Below are 23,686 nucleotides of genomic sequence, written 5' to 3' on the forward strand. Positions count from 1 at the left end.
TCGCGAAAAATGTTGAGGGGGGGGCTACTAAAGCCCCCCCCCCCCCCGGGCTAGATAGGGTTAAACTGGAATGTAAAAATATATAACATTCAAAATGTATTAAATATGTGGAAAATGAGAGATCTTACTTTTTATGGCAGAATAATTGTTTTGAAAATGTTAGCGGCGTCACAAATTGTATATACTGCAACTGTTGTACCAGTACCAAAACATGTCTTACAGATATTGAATAGACTATTATTTTGTTTCTTATGGAACTCCAAAAAAAATTACACATAATGTAATCATAAGTGATATTGAAATATGATTGATATTGCTAGTAAAATATCTTCACTTCGTTTGGCATGGATATCTCAGTTTTTTAATGATAATGGCTCTTATTGGAAAAATATGTTTAGATACTGGTCCGATAAAACAGGGGGTTTGCCACTTTGTTACATTTCAATTGTAACATAAATGATATGAAAGTATTATACTCTAAACATAATTTGCCAGAATTCTATGTAAATCTTTTTTGTACTGGGTCAGAACTAAAATTCATTGATATGGTTAAAGTAAAAAATATTCCAAATGAAATTATTTGGAAAAATAGTAACACTACCTTTAAGATCTAGATTGGCAAGATGCCGGTTTATTGAAAATTTGTAATTTGATTACAAATGGTATTTGGAATGACTCTACATTACTAAATACAAAAGTGAAAGCAGTACAGCTCTTATTTGATTTTAAATATACAAAATTAAAGAAAGCATTTCCGCAGTGTTGGTTGGATAGATTAAGCTATGATTATGAACAAGAATGTGATATTTCGAATATTATAGAAATAGAAACGGGATAAAGTGAATGCTTTTGTTATGAAAGTGAAAGATTACTATCGTTTGTTAATACGTAAAAATTCAAGAGAACGAAATCTCATTTACTTTTGGAATTCCTTTTTTAGATGTGGATAATGAATTTGTTTGGAAAGATGTATTTTTATTTAAATTGAAGCCAATTCGTAATAATAAAGTTAAACGATTTAATTTCAAGATGATTCATAGGTTTATTGCCTCAAAAGAAAACTTATATAAATGGCAAATTGTTAATAACTTATGCAACTCTTGTGGACAAGTTGACTCAACTTTTCATTTTATGTTATATTGCAAGGATGTGACTTTGTTTTGGAAAATAATATGTAATTTGATATTTAAACTATTCCAAAAAAAATACAAATAGACCAAAAGATAATAGTTGTAGGTAAGGATATTGGAAACAAGAAATATTCACTTTTGAATATTATTTTAAGTTATGCACAATATGCAATTCATAAATGTTACATTAAGAAGATTGTTAATGGTTCTGTTTACTACCCACATACTTTTTTTGGGTTAAATTCAAGTTGTTGCTAAGATTAAATTAATCAATTGGGCAAAAAGAATTTCTGTTTTGGTTTAATAAAATTTGGAGTGGACTTATTAGGCTATTATTATTATTATTATTATTATTATTATTATATGAATGTGTTAGCAAAGAAAATAATACTAAGCTGAAAGAATTGTTGAATACACTTTAATGTTTAGCCTATGATATGTTTCACTCAGTCATTGAGTTATTAATGTAAATATGTATTGCTATCATGGAAATAAAAACCTCACTTGAGGATAAGAGAAAAAAAAATTATATCGGTAATATAGATAAGAAATATAAGAGGGCCCAGCACAGAACCCTGGGGAACACCACAATAACTCTGTTGTATAGAAGGGTTGACACCATTGACCATCACATACTGTTTTCTTTCAGACAAGTAGTTTTCAAACCAATTTAATGCTAGGCCTCTAATACCATAAAATTAAAGCTTTCTTAACAATATGTGGTGGTCAATGGTGTCAAAAGCTTTTGATAAGTCCATCAAAAGTCCAACGCAAAAATAATCCTTTTCAATTTCATTTTGTATATGATTACCCAATCTTGAAACAGCCAAAGCAGTTGACATTTTTTTCCCAAAACCAAATTGTTCATCAATCAAAATATTGTTTAATTGTAAGAAACTATATAGACAGACGTTCATGATTTTTTTTTCGAGAATCTTTGAAAACAAAGAAAGAAGAGAAATGGGCCTATAATAGGTCAAGTCATTTGAGTTACCTTTTTTACAGACTGGTACGATCTTAGCTAATTTCAAACCATCAAGGATAGTTCCTGTACAAATTGATGTATTAAATATGTAGCATAATGGTTCAACAAAATTAAAAATAGAGCTCTTAATCACTTTAGGGTCTATACCTTCTGGTCCATTTGATTTAGAAGCGTTTAAAGAAGAAACTGTATTTAATATTTCATAAACTGAAGTAGGTTTAAAAAATACTGAGTTTGGAGATTTATTTTCAAGTAAGAATGATTCATATGAGACATTAACAGGTGGAATATTTTGTGTGATATTCCTACCAGTGTTAAAAAAATATGAATTAAATTTTTCTGCAATATCTTTAGATGAGTGTAGTTTAACATTATCGTAATACATAACGGCAGATAACTTTCTACATCTTTTATTACCATAGCATTTATGTTATTTCAAATTCTTTTTGTGTCACCCTTTATTTTATTAAAAACAAGAGAATAATATTCAGATTTTGCAATACGTAATAAACTTGTTAACTTATTCTTAAATTTAATGTACTTTTCCTTATATTTATCAATATGGTTTTTCAGAAATATACAATGCTTTATCTGGATAGAGTTCTTGTTAACCAAAGTTTTTTTAAACTATATTTGATTTTTTACTTTTGTTTTATTTTGGGAAAACATTCATCATATATTAAATGAAAAATTGACATAAAAATGTCTTAACAATTATTGGTGTCATTTGATGCATAAACACAACTCCAATCAACTTCACTTATTTTTCTTTTAAATCTGAGAAAGTTTTCATCATTAATTCGTCTTTGTTGGATTCGTGACTGACTTTCAACGATGAGCTTTTAAAAAAAAAATTATACAAAATATAGGAAAGTGATCAGAAACATTAACTATAAACAAACCGGAATCAATTTCATTTTCAAAAGAATTGCAAAATATATCATCAATCAAATTTTAATATCTATTTCTAAATACAAAGCGTTTTAGAGTTGAGTGTTCTAACACTATGTTTCACGATGGTAATGCGAATTTCAAATTTAATGATCCAATCCTGTTGAAATATTCCCAAAACTTTGTATTATCTTTAATGTATTACAGGTATTCATGACTCTGGATTTCATGTGCACAAGAATCATAGGTCAGAAGGTTTGTTGCTAAGGTGCAGGGTGGAAAATTCAAACTTTTATTATAATTTGCTCTTTAAAAACTATATGGCATATTTTTCATATCAATCAAAATTAGACAATGTTGATTAGTGATCAAAACAATGTCAATCTTATACAAAATGAATTTCAACTTAATCATTATATGATACATGTGTAGTTTGGTATAATTCCATGTCTCATGACTGTTCCAATATACCAAGTGAATGGCGTTTAAAAAAAGGTGTTTGGAAAAAATAAATATATACCCGTGCACCATATAACCAGGGAGAGTGTAGGAGAATGGAGAGCCCATCCAAGAGGCCCCTTTGAAGACTTGCATAGCTCCAGGAGTCTTTTCCCCCTACCGTAATCCCCCTCTGAGACTGCAGAGCTCGCGGAAAATGTCAATAATTATATGAGAAAATCATGATGATAAGAAACTTGCATTCACTCAAACTCACCATTTCCTTGGTCGATTTTCGCTGGTTCACATGACCATGTCTTCAGTAGAGTTAGCCGAGCATAGCAAAAGCATTTTATAACCAATAGAAGGTTGCCTTGTGCCATATGTAGTGGATTCTGTATTTTATATGTTACAGTTATATACATCTTCACTGAGTATGCGTCATTTTTCGCAGTGACACAAATGGCTTCCAAGCCTTTTTTTTCCCGCAGAGTGTTTAGAGAGCTTAGAGAAGCAGATGGTGTTGCATGACAATTGGATTGCCAGAGGGGATTTGGGGTCTGACAAGGGAGGCTGTTGATGGATCTGATTGCTGGAAAGAGTTACATTTCTTGTTGTTAAGCCAAGTTAATCTTGAATATCTTTCCCTCAAGAAATTCTTTCAAGACGGTTTCTCCATTCTCTTACACTCTCCCTGATATAACTATTACTGCTGTTTCTGTCAAACAATGACCTTCCATGATATTTACATTAGGACACACATACCTGTATGGATGATGCCTTTGCTTTCAATGTAGAGTAGAACTCCTCCTTGAGATTACTTCCAAGTGTCAGATCAGTCAGGTTTGGCATAGAACACAGTGCTTCGAGTAGGTCGTGTGACGAGGCTGGTGTGGTACACTCAACAAATGCCAGCACTAGATTCTGGACCTGCATTGTTTGTGAATATAGTTAAGCAACACGTCTATACATGAATACGTTTTGTTTACATATTTCTGACTTTACCCTTATAGTCCGTGGGCCAGAGGGGGCTACCGTGCACCCCCCTATGATCCTACTTCTTGGGTGTCATTTTGTTCATTGGGATCCATAATATCAGAAAAAAGATGTTCCCAAGAAAAAAACTCATTTGGACACTGTTTTTTTGCTCCTTATTTGAAGATATGTAAAAATGTCAGTTTTTCGTGTTTTGCACACTTTCTTAGGGTTTGTGAATTATGTGCTTACATTTTACCCTGTTTCTCAGCAGATATAACTCTAATCTCCACCAAATTTATAAAAGATTTTCGTAAACAATACAACAATAGGTAGACACAATTATTTTGTTTTATTTTATTGTCTTCAATTGTTAATTACGTCATGAATTTGCATATATTTTGATATGCAAATTTCTGCCTCAAAACCTGTCAAAATCACCTGAAAATTGTATTTTGTCTGCTATTATCATGAAATAAGTTTTCAAACCCCCTAATTTGGTGTAAAATTATTCATTGATATGTTATCTGATGTTTCCTGCAAAAAAATTCAGTCAACTGTTGTTGACATTGTTTTTTACCATTATTTGTTATGTAAACATATCAGTTTTCCGTGTATTGTACATTTTCTTAGGGTTTGTGAATTATGTGCTTACATTTTACCCTGTTTCTCAGCAGATATAAGTCAAACCTCTACCAAATTAATAAACCATCTTTGTAAACTATACAATAATAGGTAGACGAAATTATTCTATTTTATTTTATTGTCTTCAATTGTTAATGACGTCATAAATTTGCATATATTTTGATATGCAAATTTCTGCCTCAAAACCTGTCAAAATCACCTGAAAGTTGTATTTTGTCTGCTATTATCATGAAATAAGTTTTCAAACCCCCAAATTTGGTGTAAAATTATTCATTGATATGTTATCTGATGTTTCCTGCAAAAAAAATTCAGTCAACTCTTGTTGACATTGTTTTTTCCCATTATTTGTTATGTAAACATATCAGTTTTCCGTGTATTGTACATTTTTTTAGGGTTTGTGAATTATGTGCTTACATTTTACCGTTTCTCAGCAGATATATGTCTAACCTCCATCAAATTAATAAACAATCTTTGTAAATCATACAACAACAGGAAGACAAAATTATTTTAATTTATTTTATTGTCTTCAATTATTAATGACGTCATAAATTTGCATATATTTTGATATGCAAATTTCTGTCTCAAAACCTGTCAAAATCACCTAAAAGTTGTATTTTGTTTGCTATTATCATAAAATAAGTTCTCAAACCCCCTAATTTGGTGTAATATTATTCATTGATATTTTATCTGATGTTTCCCGCTAATTTTGTTCAGTATCAGTCAACTTGTATCCCCACCCCCCCCCCCCCCCCCCCTCTCCCCGCATATTACGATTAATACATTCTGTATATATAATGTACATTCAATTAAAGTTCCTGTTTAAAAAAACAAAACCTCAACAAGCAGTATTTCAATTACTATTGGGGCTAGCCTGTTAACATCAAACTAAATCAAATACAGTAATTTACCGCATACTTCATTGTTTCCTGTTATAGTATCAGCCTGAAGAGGGGGGATCAGACAAAGCAAACTTATTCATCAGTTGGTCATTAATCCCATTATATGCTATAATATAGTTTTGTTGTTTATACAAATGAATGAACAAACGGGGTACAATTTCACGAATTTCAACTGACTTGACACAATGAGCAATGGAAGAAGCATGCATCCTCATTCTTGAAGACATTTCAGATTTTTACGGTTATCATCGGGAGTGCTACCAACTTTTTACCAAGAATCTCAATCGACTGTCAGAGATCTTATCTGATGCCACAGAACCTTCAACATCCCGTCCACCCAGACCATCAATTGATGAAGTCATCCTCAATCCTGATTGTATCTCTTGTAAAAAGGAAGGCCCAAAATCAATCAAAGTGAAAAGCTCTTGGACAACAGAAAGTACACCAATGTTAGATTCTGGTGGGTGGCAAAATGTTGTAGATGTTGCAAAGAGAGGGGGTGATGAAGACCTACTTTTTGAGAATCCTGGAAGTTGATCTGTTTGCTGCAGAAGCAAGAAATCACAAGAACTGTCGGTAGAAATATGTGGCGAACTAAAGGCCAGATTAATGGAGAAGTGGCAAATACGATGAAGTAGCTAAACAGAGAACAACAGAAATAGCCCACAGTTGAACAGATTCCCACTAAGCTAGAGAAGTTTCTGAACCATTTGTTGAGTGGAAATCCATCTCGACCGTCACAAAGAGTGACTAAACTTGTCATATCTCTAGGACAAGATATATCTAGGACAGCCACAAATGGAAAGTGGAAAATGTCCAAGCATATACTGGTATGGATGACTCTGAGACATCTCTTACGCAGTGCTCAATTGATCACATTCCTGAATCGGCTTGTTCATTCAGAAAGCTATTCATTTTCACTTGAGCTTTAATCTGCCATAGCACAAGCGCTACAGTAGACTTTCGGTATTCTATCTAGACAGGTAGTCCGCCATTACGTGGAGCCATCAGTCTTCCATTCAGACGATGACGATTTCAACCAATACATTTCAAGCTTAGGTGGTTCTGGCTCTGTCCACACAGCCCATGGGATTATGTTGCTGGAGATTTCTAACAATGAGACAGTTGAATCTTCAAATAGCACAGTACCCTCAGTAGCACGTACATGAACCAAAGAAAGTTCCTTGGCTAATGAAAATGAAGGTCCTCTTCCATCTTGCTATGTCAACAGATATAAAGCATTCAAAGAATGTGCCAGAAATGATATTGCGTGGATGCTTGTCCGAAAAAGTAGTGGAGAGACAGGTCAAGAGCTTCCAGATTGGGGCTGGATTTGTTTCAGTAACATGGGAGGTGCCCTCACATGTGACGACCATAGATTACTATCCTGTAAGAAAATATCCCATAACAGAATTCGATACAATCCAAGAGTGCCTAAGAGCTGCAGAAGAAGCAAGCCACAAGGTTGGCCATGTCATAACAACATTTGACTTGGGCGTGTGCCTGTAGGCATATCCTCTCATTTGGAGTCATCCATAAACTTACAAGAAACACATTGTGTTGATTGGCACTTTCCATTTGATTTGTGCATACCCCCAAAATGCTGGGAAAGAAAATGGAATGATCCGGACTTGAAGATATCCTCTTGGAAGCTGGTCTCATGTCTTCTGGGTCTATGAAAGACGTCATAACAGGAAAGAACTGCGACAGGAGTCTGCATTGTCACAAGACAATGGTGGAGTGCTTAGAAAGGCTCCTTTTTTTATGAGTTCCTGTCAATGACTGGATAAGATGATGCACTTGTTGGTATAGCTGAGGAATCAAAGAATATCTTCCAAGAGCTAATTCGATCACCAACAAAGGAGAGGCTTGCTGAGGTTGTGGCTAATGCAGATCTGAAGGCGTTGATAGAGTAATATGAGAGCTTCAAAGCTGATGTTCGAAGAGGATCTTTTTGGAAGACAGCACAAATTTTGATGTCGTATGTTGATTGCGTTTGGATTGATCTTTCATTGATCAGGTCTGTGAAAGAAAATAACAGTACTGTCCATTGTACTTGCACTGCCTGTTCCTTATGCCTGACCTGGTCTCAATTACTCCCAATATGTGACCTACCTTGATGTATTCTTGGTAAACATTGAAGATTCACATCATGGTGCCATGACATTGCTCGAAAGAGTTGCAATAAGTGTTGCCAGGTCGCTCATTCCAGGGAACCGTGCTGTCGACAAGACAATTGAGGAGATAATCTTGAAGCTTGGCAAATCTCGCAGTGGGGTTGGTAGTGGTGTCGGTCTCTCTGGCATAATTAAGAACTACAGTGTATATCAGAGGTGGGCTTAAATATATGCAGATATGACGTTTGATGCTCACCGTGGAAATAAGCACACAGATCAACAACCAACTCAGATAAGGAAAAGTGAGGGATGTGTATTAAAAAAAGGGCCATAGATGATGTAAAAAGCTTCCTCAATCAAGTTGATGTTGATGACAAGAATGGATTGTATGTTTTCTCTTCCGGTGCCCGCGTTCCAGCTGAGGTTGAGAAAGATGTCATGAATGCAATTACCACAGGGAAAGACCAGAAAGAGATGTTCATCAAAGAGCGATTAGAGAAAAAGCCAACTTGATCTACGGGAATTCTTTGATCCCTGTTCTCTACTCAATTAACGTTGGAACAACTTCTTTGCTAAGACAGATACATTTAAGGGCCTACACTATCTCCAGAAGGATGTAGAGAACTCACAACCTCCAACCACTGGCAATTAGTTGGTAGTGGAAAATGGTTTTCTACTACCTAAAAGAGATGCCTGCATACTTCCACGATATTTGCATCAAAATTCACAATCGAGTGTTGTCCAAATGCGATGTCATTTTCAGCACAGACATGTACAAGCCAGACTCTGGGAAGTCAAGTGAACGGACACAGCGTGGGTGTGCAGAGAAGATGATGATTAAAGGAGGCAAGACCAAAAGACCATCTGACTGGAAGCAGTTCCTAACGAATGATGAGAATAAGAAACAACTTATTCAAGTTCTTCTGGATGTCTGGAGTAAGCACAACATGGCTAAGAGCCGGGCTGAGAGGCTATATGGGAAAAGATGATATTCATCACAGAAGGAGAAGCCTAACTGCTCACTTCTCGGAATGGGAGAGAGACACTGTATTCTGAGATTCCATCTCTCAACTCAACCCAAGAAGAAACAGATTCACGCGTGATCCTTTACTGCCAATACGGGAAAGGAGCAAGGTTGTGATCATGTGCAGATCAAAAGCCCAAACAGCGATATATTTTTATATTGCTTCATTATGCTCATCTCACTCCAGACATTACATTACTCTTCCATACAGGGAGAGGCAACAAGCAGCGGCTCAAAGATGTCACTAATTTTGCCCAGCACTCCTTGGACTTACATGCTTTCTCAGGCTGTGACTCCAAAAGCGCATATTTAAAGGAACCGGCAAAGTCAATCTAATCAAACTGTTGCAGCAACGCAACAAATTTGTCAAACCTCTGGCAGGACTTTGTGATTCGTGGACTGTACCAAAGAGTTGATATCCAACCTGAATTAAATGTACATTATATGTACAGAATGTACTAATTGTAATAAGCGGGGGGGGGGGTGCATACGAGCTGACTGATACAGATTTTTTTGCAGGAAAAATCGGATAACATATCAATGAATAATATTACACCAAATTAGGGGGCTAGAAAACTTATTTCATGATAATAGCAGACAAAAATACAACGTTTAAGTGATTTTGACAGGTTTTGAGACAGAAATTTGCATATTAAATATATGCAAATTCATGACGTCATTAATAATTGAAGACAATAACATGAATTAAAATAGTTTTGTCTACCTATTGTTGCATTATTTACAAAGATTGTTTATTAATTTGATGGAGGTTTGACTTATATCTGCTGAGAAACAGGGTAAAATGTAAGCACATAATTCACAAACCCTAAGAAAATGTACAATACACGGAAAACTGATATGTTTACATAACAAATAATGGGAAAAAACAATGTCAACAAGAGTTGACTGAATTTTTTTTTGCAGGAAACATCAGATAACATATCAATGAATAATTTTACATCAAATTAAGGGGGTTTGAAAACTTATTTCATGATAATAGCAGACAAAATACAACTTTTAGGTGATTTTGACAGGTTTTGAGACAGAAATTTGCATATCAAAATATATGCAAATTTATGACGTCATTAACAATTGAAGACAACAAAATGAATTAAAATAATTTTGTCTACCTATTGTTGCATTATTTACAAAGATCGTTTATTAATTTGATGGAGGTTTGACTTATATCTGCTGAGAAACATGGTAAAATGTAAGCACATAATTCACAAACCCTAAGAAAATGTACAATACATGGAAAACTGATATGTTTACATAACAAATAATGGGAAAAAACAATGTCAACAAGAGTTGACTGAATTTTTTTTGCAGGAAGCATCAGATAACATATCAATGAATAATTTTACACCAAATTAGGGGGTTTGAAAACTTATTTCATGATAATAGCAGACAAAATACAACTTTTAGGTGATTTTGACAGGTTTTGAGGCAGAAATTTGCATATCAAAATATATGCAAATTTATGACGTCATTAACAATTGAAGACAATAAAATAAAATAAAATAATTTTGGTTACCTATTGTTGTATTGTTTAAGAAGATCTTTTATAAATTTGGTGGAGATTAGAGTTATATCTGCTGAGAAACAGGGTAAAATGTAAGCACATCATTCACAAACCCTAAGAAAGTGTGCAAAACACGAAAAACTGACATTTTTACATATCTTCAAATAAGGAGCAAAAAAACAGTGTCCAAATGAGTTTTTTTCTTGGGAACATCTTTTTTCTGATGTTATGGATCCCAATGAACAAAATGACACCCAAGAAGTAGGATCATAGGGGGGGGTGCACGGTAGCCCCCTCTGGCCCACGGACTATTACGTTTCATACATATTCCATTAATTACATAGTTGTTTTCATAATAATATTCTCAACAAAAATTATTGAATAGATTTTATTTTCAACTCAATTCTTGTCTGTTGAGCAATAGAACACTCTCAAATTTCCATGGAGAGGATGATTTAGTAAGAGCAATTTTTATAAAAGTTCTAGTTGTATTCTTTATAGGGCTTTGAACCTGTATCCATTCTAAGGTTCTACTCCTACTAAGAATGAAATCAATAAATGCCCATAAATATACATTTGGTATTAATTGGTATTCATAAATCTGGGTTTCATGTGCACAATAATCATAAGTCAGGAGGTTTGTTGCTAAGGTGCAGTGCGGAAAATTCAAGCCTTTATTAAAATTGGCTCTATGAAAACTATATGACATATTTTTCATATCAATCAAACTTGGAAACTTGGAAAATGTTAGATATTGATTATTGATCAAAAAATGTCAATCTTATACACACTAGAATTTCAACTGAATCAGTACATGTGTAGTTTGCTTTTATTCCATGCTTCATAACTGTTCCAATATTATTAGTGAATTGCCTTTAAAAAAATGGTGTTTGGAAGAAGAAAAACATATACACCTGTGGACCATGTAACTAATACTGCTCTTTCTGTTGATCAATGACCCTCCATGACATTTACATGAGGACACACATACCTGTATCGATGATGCCTTTGCTTTCAATGTAAAGTAGAACTCCTCATTAGGAACTATTCCGAGTGTCAGGTCAGTCAGGTTTGGCATAGAACATAGTGCTTCGGCTAAGTGATGTGATGAGGCTCGTGTCAGACACTGGTCAACATAGAGGTTGAGAATCTTGACCTGCATTGTTTGTGAATATAGTTAAAGGTATTACAAAGTTTTGGTATGGGGTCATGAAATTGGTTCAAATTAACATACTGGAAGCATATGCGTTCCTACAATATTCATTGATCGTTGTCCCGGTTGAAATCGAGTCTAAAGTTATGAAATTATAAATAATAAACCCTTTATGTTGTATAGCTCCCTCTCAAGGTCAAGATACCAATTAAGCTACGAAACAATGTTTCTTGACTAAAATCGACCGATTAGCTATTCCCGTTTGGAAATTATATATCACAACTAAATATTCTGAGATTTTCATGGTCGCAGCTACCATTGTACGGCCGTAGGCGCTATTTGAAATTTATACAAATTTACCAGGAGCACCGGTAAATTTTTATATTCAATTTTTCTCGAAAACAGAAGTGTTTTAGGGGTTCAATTTTTTTAGTGCTTATAATACATCCACAGGGGCATCCAAATATATCAAAATTGTAAAGATTCACTATCCACCCAATTTTCAAAATTTCCCAAAATTTTGTGTTACCTTTAAGCAGCCCGTCTGTAAATGCATATCTTTTATTTACTTATTTCTTACTGTATTCTTATATTTCACACAGTTTCCATCAATAACATAGTTCTATTGATAATAACATTATCAAGAAAAATGATTGAACATATTTTATTTTTCAAATTCAATTTTTGTGTATTGAGAAAAAGAACATACTAACATTCCATGGAGAAGATGATTTAGTTATAAATTCTATATGTATTCTTTAGAGGGCTTCCAACCTGTTTGCACTGATAATTCCTACTCCTACTAACACTGAAATTGATAATACCCATAAATATACATTTGATATTAATGTATTAAAGATAAAGGTGAGTTCTGGTAAAAAAAAAAAAAAAAATGAATTCTCACAGAATCAAACGAAACTTACACTGAATGTTCAAGAATACAAATAAATGTCATATGCCAAACAATTTTGGTAGAAAATGTATACTAGTAATGAGCATAGAAAGATTAGGAAATCAAGGTTGGTAGCCCCGACACCATTTGTGTGGTCCCATATACATCTTTCTGTGTACAGTGCTTGTTACTTTACCAAGACTGGGCCAAATTTATTATGATTTTGATGTCTCCAGAACTTTGCAGTACACACCAATACTTACATGCTACATGATCAACTTTTTTCTGATCCATTCTACAAGTTTTCTTTCAAAATGCAATCGGAAGACCAGAACTCGCCTTTATCTTTAATTGGTATTCATATCTCTGGATTTCATGTGCACAAGACCCCCAAAGTCAGGAGGTTTGTTGCAATGGTTTGTTCCAATATACCAAGTGAATGGCCTTTAAAAAAGGGTTTTTCGAAAGAAAAAAGAACATATATATATATATATACCTGTACACCATATAACTATTACTGCTGTTTCTTTATATCAATGACCCTCCATGACATTTAAATCAGGGCATACCTGATTGGATGATGCCTTTGCTTTCAATGTAGAGTAGAACTCCTCATTGAGATTCCCTTCAAGTGTCAGGTCAGTCAGGTTTGGCATAGAACACAGTGCTTGGGCTAGGTGATGTGACGAGGCTCGTGTCGGACACTGGTCAACAGACAGCTTGAGAATCTTGACCTGCATTGTTTGTAAATACAGTTAAGCAGCTCGTCTATAAATGCATATCTTGTATTTACTAATTTCTTACTGTATTCTTATTTTTCACATAGATTCCATTAATAATATAGTTCTCTTCATTATAATATTCTTAAGAAAAATGATTGAATAGATATTTTTAAAAAATTAATTAAATTCTTGTCTATAGAGAAAAAGAACATACTCAAATCTCTATGGAGAGGATTATTAAATATGAGTGATTCTTTTAAAATTCTTTATTCATTTTTGATTGGGCCCTCAAACTTTTTGCATTAATAAGTTCTACTCCTACTTACACTGAAATTAATAATACCCATAAATATACATTTTCTATTAGTGTATCAAAGGTATTTATGACTATGGATTTCATGTGCACAAGACCCAAAAGTCAGGAGGTTTGTTGTTATGGTACAGTATGGTAATTTCAAGCCTTTATCAAAATTAGCTCTTGAAAAACTATATGACATATTTTTCCAATCAAACTTGTAAAAGGTTGGATTATTGATCAAAGCAATATCAATCTTATACACACTTGAGTTTCAACCGAATCAGTACATGTGTACTTTGCTAAATCATGACTGTTCCAATAAATGAGTGCTAACAGGGATAAAATATGTTCTAATAAATCTTACATTTTTCCAGTTTCATTTATGCCATGAAATAATGAATCATAATTGTATCAGGCAGTTCCAACCACATGTCAAAAATAATGTTCTCTCCGAACCTAAAAAATTGTCCTCTTCGAACATTTTTTTGACGCCACATATCTCAAGAACCATTTATATTTTTATTCTGGAAGTTGGTATGCAAAAGCACCCTTACCACATGTAGCTGTGCAGTACAGAATATAGAATTAAACTGCTCTGTGTTTTTTTTTAGTAACTTCATGATGTTAGTCCATCATTTTGTGGTATGAAAGGATGCAAAATTGAATTTTACATGAATAAAATCATTTTGCGCTTGAAACATTGAGTTGTATTCTGATTCCATATTATCAAGTTATCAAACTATGTCATTCACATTCACCCAAAGAAACAATATTATCTTTCTGCATAATGTCATCAGGTGAAACGTGACCCTATTTTTTCATTAAGGACATGTTTCTTGCTTGAAATAAAAAAGTTTGACACTTGTACCCATAAAATTGTACAGACTTTACAAGTCACTTATATACAACAAACAAGAATTCAGAAGAATCAAAGGAACTTTTTTGTTCACCCCAAGTGAGACAAATTGTGTACCTGATTGTAAAAACAACCCTTATGCTTAGTCTATCGTCTTCTCTACTTGTCTTTCCTTATGTTATTCTTTGTTTTTCCTTCTACCACCCTCCCTTGTGTTATCCTTTGGTTTTTATCATTCTATCATGTTCTCTTTCTAATTTCCGTATGTTTTCATTTGTTTCTTCCATCTATCACCTTCTCTAGTGTTATTTTTTTGTTTTTATCATTCTATTATTTCTCTATCTTTCATTATGTTATCCTTTTTTCTTCCTTCTATCACCTTCTCTTTTGTTATTCTTTGTTTTTTATCATTCCATCACTTTTTCTTTCTATCTTTCATTATGTTATCCTTTGTTTTTATCCCGTCTTCTTTTTTCTATCTGTCCTCATGTTATTCTGTTTTTCCATGTTTCAGTTTCTCATCTATCTCTCCCTTTGCAATTCATTCACTTCACGCTCAGTCTATTGTCTTCTCTACTTGTCTATCTTTGTGTTATTCTTTTTTTCCCCATCTATCATCTTTTATATCCTGCATACTTAGAATCTTGCAATCTGATTGGTCTAAACGACGTCACATGATCAATGATAGATACGTACTATCTCCCTGCGATAGGACTTTTGTACAGTAATTTTTTGCTGCTGCCCCACTTGCCCATTGAATAAGCATAGCAAAGTAGGTTACGCGAAATGTCAATGTCAAATGAGCGCGCATTGACTTTATTACATGTATACTTGTTGTGCTTTGTAAAATATAGCTGAAGCTAAACTGTCTGCAGAATCAGTTCTTTTAATTATGTAGAGTTCACTTTAAATACACCTTATTGCCAGTGTGGGATATAAAACAAATATTAACCTCCTACACTCAGGCAATGGATACAAACTATCATCGCCTCAGTGATCTCAGGGCTACCATTATCCCTCGCCTTGCGGCTCTGGATGATATTAGCCCCAAGATCACCTCGACGATGATAGTTTGTACCATTACCCAGGTAGTCGATTAATATTTGCTTACTATCCTATCTTTACTTTGTTATTCTTTTGCTTTCCCATTCTATCCTCTTCTGTTTCTATCTATCCTTATATTATTTCCTTTGAATAGAATTCTGTCATTTTCCCTTCCTTCCTTTCCTTATTTTATTCCAGTTTCTTCTTTCTATCACCTCCTCTTTTGTGATTCTTTGTTTTTATCATTCTATCACTTTCTCTTTCTATCTTTCATTACTTTCCCACCAAACACACTCACTTCCGGTTGAAGTACGCTTCCTGGCACGGTTGTGCTTTCCCACTCAGTTAGACCGATCTAACATAGACCAGTCAAGCGTAGATCGATCCGTGAAGTGAGTGAGAAAAGGGTCTAGTTAATTTCCACCAACAAAAGTGAAAACCATGACTACTAAAGTTGAAAAATAATAAAATTAAAAATGTGATTTGTTCTAGTCATTTAACCCTTATCTATCAGCCTAACCAGATTCGAACCAAACTGACCTATAACATAGTGATGTTGATTATAATCTTCAACGTCTGATTAATCTTGAAATACATAAATAATAAATTAACTTTTGTATGAAACTTTAGATCAAATACATGCAGAATTCTAAGTATACATCAAAGGCTTAAAATATTTCTCCGATCTGCCCTTATTAGTTTTACTTTTAAACGCAATTTGAATTTGGCCATACTCTGAATAAGGTCAACTTATGTATTATTTTGTCATTTATGATTATATGACAAACCAAAATAACAACAGAGAAAAAATGACTTCAGTATTGATGTTATTCAGGGCAAACAATTCTGCAACTTCTAATACGGGGAGATTCATTTGTTGTATGGCCCCAGTCAAATGTATATATACAGTCGCATCAAATAAGCTTACAATCGTATACAAGGAAGCATTCCCAAGCATGTGGGTAGTGCACATAACATGTTGTTCAGACCATGTTGTTGTTGTTGAGTTCAGCGTTATATGGTGACTAGTCAAATTTGACTATTATCACCTACTATTTTTTCATTGGTATGACTTTAATTTTTTTAAAATTAATTCACCTCTCTCTTTTATCATAATTTTTGTTGATGTCCCTGTATTTTTGTCCGGGTTTTTATTAATATTATTATTATCAGGATATGATGCAAGGTTACCAAATCCTGTCCTTTCTTATTTGGCACCATCCTGACAAACCCACTTGTATGGTCCGAGGATTTCTCTAAAAAAATTGAGGAAATTGTGTCACTCAGGTGTGGAACAGGGTGGCTCCCTTTGGGATACCTTTATCTGATAATCAAGGAAAAGAATTTGGGGGTAAACTGAAAGTAGACCCTTCCCAAAGAATTTGGTTGCACTGTCTAACAGAGAGTTATAAAAAATGATGAAAATGTCATGTATGTCGAGAAATGCTAAACAACAAATATGGACTTGTGATGAAAAATGGTGCAGTTAATCAAAAATGAAACAAAACAAAACATATATAATTAATGAGGCACTTATCGATGAGATGTCCCTACACTATAGACCTTTATGTAGTTTATATAAATTTTAAAATCGATTTTAGGGTTTAGTGAAACACCCCCCAGATACAGTCGGCTGTGGAAGTGATTTAAATCGCTGATGATCAAATAACAAGACAAAGGCGACTGCATTTCCTATATACATGCCTCTGCCCTAAATTCAGTATGGGAAATGGATGGAATTATTTGTGACATATCGCGATAAAAACAAAAAGCCTATCTCTTGTGGTTCTGGACATATTGCAATAGCAAGGCTAAAATCTAATGAGATTGTCTTCCTATGGTGATACATATCATCATCAAGTATATATGATATCTCTAGTGGTTCTTGAAATATTGTGATAACGAGGCGAATACCTGGAATTTTATAAGTTGACCTTTGTAACCTTGACCTTTGACCTAGTTACTCCAAAATCTGATAAGATTAAAATTAATAGTATCTCAAGCGGTTCTTGAGACAATCCCATTAACAAGTGGGACAGACGAACTGACGGACAGCCCCAAAACATAATGGTAATAACCAAAATAATGATGATAATAATAAACGCTTAACTTTCACCAATATAACATTTCTAGGATTGAGAAATACATATATCTGACTTTTAGTACATGCCAAAACATGTTATACAATCCTTAATCCCAAGTCGTAAGGATTATAATGCAAACTCTCTTCTTGCAAATGCAAATGTGACCGACACTAAAAGGCACCAGAGTCCAAAATAAAGTCAAAAATCTTTTCCCTTCTTTTTTAATACTTCCAAATTAATGTAGCTAAAATGAGATTTTGATACTATCCAAAAATGAGTATATTATTGTTACCTGCCCAATATGTGCTTTCTATATATTCTTTTCATTCATAAAGCTCCACTTCTTTACATAATCATGAAACAAGTCAACGCAAAGCGTAGCATCCCCTCACAGGGTACAAATGGCATATATACATCAGAACAAGTTACCTCCATTGGACTATACTATTGTTTTACTAGGCAAGGAAGTTAACCACATTTTCACATATGTAATTAGGTGTTTTTGCATATGTAATGAGCTATGACCTTTCACCTTTGACCTACATACTCCTTACTCAAACTTAGGCAGTGTTTTGATACCATGAACCTTCATATCAAATTTCATTGAAATCCGTCAAACATACTAAAGTAATGGATCCTAAACCAGATTCGCATATTTAACGAGCTATGACCTTTGACCTACATACTCGGAAATTGAACTTAGGCTGTGTTTTGATACCATGTACCTTCATATCAAATTTTATTAAAATTCGTCAAACATTACTCAAGTTATCAAATGGAAACCAGATTCGCATATTTAATGATCTATGACTTTTGACCTTTGACCTACGTACCCCACAATCGACCTTAGCCTGTATTTTGATATCATGTACCTTCATATCAAATTTCATTAAAATCCGTCAATCATTACTAAAGTTATCAATCGGAAACCAAATTCGTTACGGACGCACGGACGGAAGGACGGACGGCAGCGATTCTATATGATCCCCTCCTACTTCGTCAGCGAGAGGGTAATAAAACATTTGTTTAATTGTTTTCTTCAAAACTTCCTAGAATGAAATAACCGCATAAAGCTATCAAATTAAAGAGGGAAATCCACCCTGACATTATAGTGTGGAACGGTATGTTACTGAAACAGTCCCGTAGGATTTTTGTGCCAAATTGATTTTTTTTTTTTTTTTTTGCATTTTTGGATTTATTGGGGTCCAAGCTTTCAGATATTGATGGGGTTCAGATTTTCCAGGAGACACCAAATGTCCCTATTGCGCGTTATATATGCTATTTTGGCGCCCAATATGGACCCCCCCCCCCCCCCCCCAGGAAATGAAGGAGGGGTCTGAAAATTTGAACCCCATCATTTTTGGCCAATTGGGAACCTTTTGAAGCCAAAACAGCAAAAAATAATCAACTTTGGAAAAAATATCCTACGGAATTACATACCATACCGCACTATTAAATTGGTTTAATAAAAGCAGGAAAATAAGAGAAACTGGTGAGTGAAATTTAAGCGAAAAGCGATTTAAAATAAGAAAGTTATTAATTTTTGAAGGTGCGATCAATATAAGACAAATTGGCAAATCTGTGACGTATCTTACAAGGTCCCCTCCCTTTGACCCTATAATAAAATACATAATAAAATTTATAATTTCCCTTAAGAAAATTTTCAAAAATACATTCATCCTAAATGTAATTAATAATTATAACAAAAAATTTGTTATGCAACCCCTGTATGAAACAAATCTATTCAGTCATCAATAACTAAAAAGACAAATTTTTATGACATTTTCTGTATACAGAGCAAATCCGAGAGGAGCTCACAAGATACATCACAGTGTTGCAAATATGTGTTCCACTGATGACAACATAAACAATTCATCACTTTTGTATCTTTAATCGGATATTGCTCAAATTTTCACTAGTATATTTCTCTTATTGTTTTGCTTTTATTAAAAGTTTAAAACCAAATTAATATCAGGGTGGACTTCCCCTTGAAGTACGTTGTGATCGTCCACAGTTTCCATGGTTAGTATTCACACTTAAAGGCTATTTTTTACATTGCTGCGGCCTTAGTGAAAAGACCATTGATAAATTCTTCTGTCTAAAGAACCAGCATATATGAGACATTTAAAGGAATTAAAGAAAAGTAAAATGTAGATTAGGAAAGGGAAAGGTGATAATGGAATGAAATTAAATTGAACAATCACACATACATCAAAATTGTGGATGAACCGCTCACCTTTGATTCTTTTCCTTTCCTTGCAAGTGTTTCAAAAAAACAATGATGGAATGAACTTTCTAGAGAAGCTTTCTTCAAGGATGGCATTGAGCATATTATCTCTGCCACATCAAGTGACATAGTAGGTCCACAATCTCTCTCAATATAGAAGTCTTCCTGTATAAAATGACAAAGTGATAACTGATGGGATGCAAAATATAAATATTCACTTGGATGTTAAGCGTACAAGTGTAACTAACATGAGCGCTTGCCCTAGGTGTGCTGCTAGAACTACAGAGAGTAAGAGGGAAAAGGTAATATAAGAATATATATAAAAAATAAGGGTACAAGCTGAAGAACTATTGCCATGATTCAGTCTTACCGAGGGAGAGTTCATTTCATTTTTTTTCAAATCCTTGAGGATATTTACAAGATAGCTGAAACAAAAAAAGCAAGAATATGATGGCAAGTAGTATGGAAATTTTGAGATGGGCAGGAGAAAACAAAAACAAAAATGGGAAGGAGATGTTCCACCACAATAAATTTCTAAATGGTATACGATTGTAATAAGAAAAAATGTAATTGTTTTAAAAAGCAACTAGTGGTTGGGAGATTTACAAATCGTTATGCACAGTATTCCAAAATTTAAATGATCTCAAAAGAGGCAAGTAAAACTTATCGGATTGTCGAGTAGGGTATCTATGAACAGCATGATTTTTTAAGAAACATATCATTAAACACAAAATATATATATATCTATTTACAACCCCCCCCCCCCCCCCCCCACCATCCCTAGAATCTGCTAGTTTGTATTATTACCGGTATGTATCCATTACGGTAGTCATGCTATCGAGCTTTGCTTACTTTGTCAACCCTCCTGTTTAATGTTTTTGACTAGTTACAGCCGACCTTACCATATTTTACATATACTCTGTTGTCATGTATAAAATTGTCAATGATTTGTTTGTTATATATTTGTAAAACTGCAAAAGAAAAAGAAAATCAAAAGAAATAATTAAATCAAATCAAATCAAGTCAACTAAACTTACCACATGTGGTCCAATGAAAGCATAACCAGCTACAGTGTGTGCTTTCATGTCTCTGGATATGATCAGCTCTTTTGTCTTTGGTAATACTCTGCTGATGTCCTTCACCAAGGCTGATGCATCTTGGTCCTGACTCTCAAAAGCTAAATCAACAATGAAATCTAACTTTTTACCTATATTTTCTATGTCAATTAAATTCTCTTGTCCCTGAAGTATAGAAATCAGTACATGGGTTGCAATACTTTTGTTTTGTGACACAGTGAAGTACAGGAGATACCTAAACTCCTCGTTCCTTGGCAGCACTACTTGCTCAATCAGCCTGTTGAATTCATTACAATCTGATTCATACAGGGAAGCCAGATGGACTCCAGCCATGTACTCCTGAAACAGTTTGTGAGGGAAGAAGACTGGCAATTGCACATGAGAATTCCTCTCATGTATGTCCATGTTAATGGTGATTCTCTCCTCCTGAGACAAAATCCCAACACGACAGGCAGTGTCCTTGGATTCTGGGCACATTTGGAAATCATCTTCACCAAAAATCAAGGTATTTTTTAGCAGACCATTGAGGGCCTGTTTGGCAATTGGTCCAAGGAGCTCGTCAATTTTTTTCAAGTAGGCAAGAAGTGAGGGGCTGCCTACTTTCTTCACCATTTTCTGAGCATAATGTTCTTTTAGAAAAGCAATCATTTCTTTGAATATCTGAGAAAAAGTATTCAGTGATTTCAATTCCTTTAGTTTTTGCTCATCAATTTCTTTCCACATAAGACACAACATGGCTACATATATAGGATAGGGGGCCATGTTTTCAGATATGACATCATTCTCACTGAAGAACTGGATAAGCTGATTTGCTTTAGCATCATTCTTTGGAAAGTATTTGTGAATGTAAACTGACAAATTCTCTTTGTTGAAACCCATAACATGAATGAATGTGTACAGCTTCATTAGATCCCCATGTGATCTAATCTCTACTGCTCTCCATGGGCGAGAGGTCACCACGACCGGACAAGAGGCAAGTTGATCTGAACAAAGAATATCTACTAGTTCAATATCACCGGCCTCAGATGAGCTTCCACATGCCTCTGAGGCGTGGACACTTGGCTGTGATGGCTGAAGTTGCATTTGACCAGTAGGCTGTGATTCACAAGATTTTGTCTTCATGATTTTGCCCCTGACTTCGTCTAGCCCATCTAATGCGATGAATACCTTGTGGGGATTGGACCGGATATACTCAGTAATCTGAGAAATCGTTGCTGGATTGTTTTTGTCCAGATAAGACTTTGCAATCTCGCCTATAGTGTGTCGCTTAAAATCACGTAGAGGAACAATCAAGACCCACACAAAGCGACTGAAATGCCTCCCTCCTATCCAGTCCCATGCAATCTTAGCACAAAATGTAGTTTTTCCAGCACCTGCCTCTCCCTGAACCATGATCCGCTTTGGGAACTCTTCATTGACTTTGAGATCAAGGATATCATTGTAATCTAGCATTCGCTTTTCTGTCCCATGTTCTTCTTGTAAGAAGAGATTAGTATACATGTCGTCAAACTGCACAGTGGAAGCAGGATTGAGAGGATCAGCTCTGATCTTACAGAGAGTTGACCTGTACTTGAACTTGAAATCATTTGCACACCGCTCAACCAGTTCAGGAGAAAGTGGTATGGTCCGAGATTCAGCTGAAGGAGGTTTGGTCTGTGATTCAAGCAGTCTTGATGGCCCTCCTAAAAATATATAGATAATCCAGATTCACATCATCACATGATTACACATAAACATATTTTGATACATCTGAAAGGATTGTAAAGGCCAGAGGCAAATAGTGTAACATACAACTAGGTGCACTTACTCAGGCCTACACGTTTGTTTGAAATTATATGAATTTATTCAATTTAAAGGGAATTTATTCAATTTAAAGGGCATTTAAAATCTGGGTAATTTGTGTTTCTACATGTACTTGTATATATATATATATATATATATATATATATATATATATATATAATATATATATATATATATATATAATAATTTATTGTCCTTTGCAGGAAATTGGATTTCCACTGGTTACAGAGTGTTACAATACAAACATATAAATGAAATATTACAGGACAGTGATAAACATACAATGAATGAGATAATATATGAGTAAGCCACGGTATATATGGTGGTTAAAGAGGTAATATCAGATTCCATTTTACAAAATATGAAGCTAAAATATTTAATATCAATGGTTGTTCTATATTAAATCTTTAAATGATAATAAATACATAAATTATTATTATTGTAGGTGATTATTACTGGAATTATTTTTCCTAGGACATTTCAGCAATGCAGAGTTCCTCTGACAATCACACATCTTAATTTGAAGGAAAAAAAACACGACAAATATGACTGCATCTCCAGTATGCCTCTGCCTAAATTCAGTTCAGATCAGGGCTTGAATCAATCTCTAAATATTACGAGAACAAAAAGCCTATATATATATATATATATATATATATATATATAAATACATTTTGATTAATCTTTACAAACTTTGACCTTTGACCTGACAATCCAGCATATAATTGCTTGTCTCCCTATGGTGATGCATACCATATGTAGTCTTTTTCTTTAATTTCCAGCTAAAATAGTTTAAAGTAGTTATTGATATGGTGATAATCATTTCATTTTGCTTACCTTTGACCTTCTTAACCCAAAATATAAACAGCTTGTCTCAATATGGTGATGCATATTCTAACATGAAA

At 34.2% G+C, this 23,686-nt stretch overlaps 1 protein-coding gene across 1 annotated transcript in view; it reads right to left on the bottom strand.

Annotated features, from left to right (window-relative positions):
• The window catches only part of LOC105438508 (NACHT, LRR and PYD domains-containing protein 3-like), a 47,565-nt gene that overhangs the window by 7,602 nt on the left and 16,277 nt on the right, over positions 1 to 23,686 (bottom strand). Inside the window, exons 4-8 of the mRNA XM_030980918.1 lie at positions 20,940 to 22,660; positions 19,912 to 20,067; positions 13,241 to 13,405; positions 11,618 to 11,782; positions 4,210 to 4,374 (exon numbers count right to left, since the gene is read on the bottom strand). Of these exons, the coding sequence (XP_030836778.1) occupies positions 4,210 to 4,374; positions 11,618 to 11,782; positions 13,241 to 13,405; positions 19,912 to 20,067; positions 20,940 to 22,660 (2,372 nt within the window). The remainder of the gene's footprint in view (positions 1 to 4,209; positions 4,375 to 11,617; positions 11,783 to 13,240; positions 13,406 to 19,911; positions 20,068 to 20,939; positions 22,661 to 23,686) is intronic.

Source organism: Strongylocentrotus purpuratus, unplaced genomic scaffold (genome assembly GCF_000002235.5).
Source record: "Strongylocentrotus purpuratus isolate Spur 01 unplaced genomic scaffold, Spur_5.0 spur5_scaffold_11, whole genome shotgun sequence".
In the NCBI taxonomy this organism is placed as follows: Eukaryota; Metazoa; Echinodermata; class Echinoidea; order Camarodonta; family Strongylocentrotidae; genus Strongylocentrotus; species Strongylocentrotus purpuratus.